The sequence below is a fragment of the Acanthopagrus latus genome, chromosome 17 (assembly GCF_904848185.1).
Source record: "Acanthopagrus latus isolate v.2019 chromosome 17, fAcaLat1.1, whole genome shotgun sequence".
Taxonomy (NCBI): domain Eukaryota; kingdom Metazoa; phylum Chordata; class Actinopteri; order Spariformes; family Sparidae; genus Acanthopagrus; species Acanthopagrus latus.
The window spans coordinates 24,718,130-24,719,504 of record NC_051055.1 but is presented as its reverse complement, the minus strand read 5'-3'; the positions used below and the strand labels follow the sequence as shown (position 1 = coordinate 24,719,504).

At 44.4% G+C, this 1,375-nt stretch overlaps 1 protein-coding gene across 1 annotated transcript; it reads left to right on the top strand.

Moving 5' to 3' along the window:
- Positions 1-1,375, top strand: LOC119006530 (hepcidin antimicrobial peptide). The gene is made up of 3 exons (XM_037075334.1): positions 1-629; positions 730-807; positions 982-1,375. Exons 1-3 carry the CDS (start codon positions 543-545, stop codon positions 1,087-1,089), a joined length of 273 nt encoding a protein of 90 aa, XP_036931229.1. The 5' UTR covers positions 1-542; the 3' UTR covers positions 1,090-1,375.

Genomic DNA, 1,375 nt, shown 5'->3' with positions numbered 1-1,375 from the left:
TGTAAAAATGATGGTCTCCCTCTCCGGCAGCAGCTTGTTCATGTGTGGAATTATGTGTTCTGTCTGCGGAAAAGTAATCTAATTTAAAAGTTCATAGCTGATTTGATGCTGTTGAACAGACAGCGGGGCCCACAATCAAAAATAGATCAGAGAATTTCCACCAGTGTTGCAGCACAAGTGCAGGAATGAGGAGGTCAAAACTTCCCCAGTTGAGTTAGGTAACCGCTGCCAGGAATGGGCCGGGCCTCCCGCCGTGATGAAGCAACACGGAGCCAAAGTGTGTATAAATACAGGAAGGCTCTGCAGACTAAAACCATTAGACAGCCGACAGGACTCTAAAGAGCTGACGAGGGTCACCAGAAGATCTGAAGAAACCCACTTGCCCTGACAATCACCATCCATCACTGGAGCTGAAGAACAAATTGAAGATATTGTGGCACTCTTCGGTGGCCCAACACCCATGAGAAAAAAGACCCATCAGCTCTAATCTTCAAAGGACTTAATAACTAAACCGTTTTAACCCACCCGAAAAAAAAAAAAAAATGAAGGCTTTCAGCATTGCAGTTGCAGTGACACTCGTGCTTGCCTTTATTTGCATTCTGGAGAGCTCTGCCGTCCCATTGAACGGGGTAAGAATCTGACTTAAACTCACTTCATTTGCTTATTAGCAATAAATGTTTTGTCAGGATGCTAAGATGTGGCTCCTAAATGTGCATAATTCATTAACAGGTGCAAGAGCTGGAGGAGGCAGGGAGCAATGACACTCCAGTTGCGGCACATCAAGAAATGTCAATGGAATCGTGGATGGTATGTTCAATTGACTGAATGAAATAAGCCAATTACCGTGAGCAAATTAAAATTTAAGTGGATGTGTTTTCCCCGCGGAGTGCCCCCGGTGCTCTTCTCCGCACAAGGAGAGGATGAAACGCTGGAGATGAACGCCATCACGCTCACGTCTCTTGTCTTTTTCCTCCCGCACAGATGCCGAGTCGCGTCAGGGAGAAGCGTCAGAGCCACATCTCCATGTGCTACTACTGCTGCAACTGCTGCAGGGCCAACAAGGGCTGCGGCTACTGCTGCAAGTTCTGAAGAGCCTCCCCGCGACAACAACCAAACTATAATTTATTACGCTTTTTAGAGAAACAGCCTTTTTTTTTCTAGACCTCTTTCTCCGATGCATTGACTGTTCCACACTGAGCGGGGGAAAAACCCAACGAAGAGCTTTTCTTTGTATTTATTTTGTATGTTTTAATACTCAAGTCTATTTGTAAGTGCAATGACACAATTTGTTTCTATAAATGATCCACATGTGACTGTTTTTCTTCATCTAAATGAAATCTTTTGATGCTGAATAAATCATGAGCATTCAAAGTAA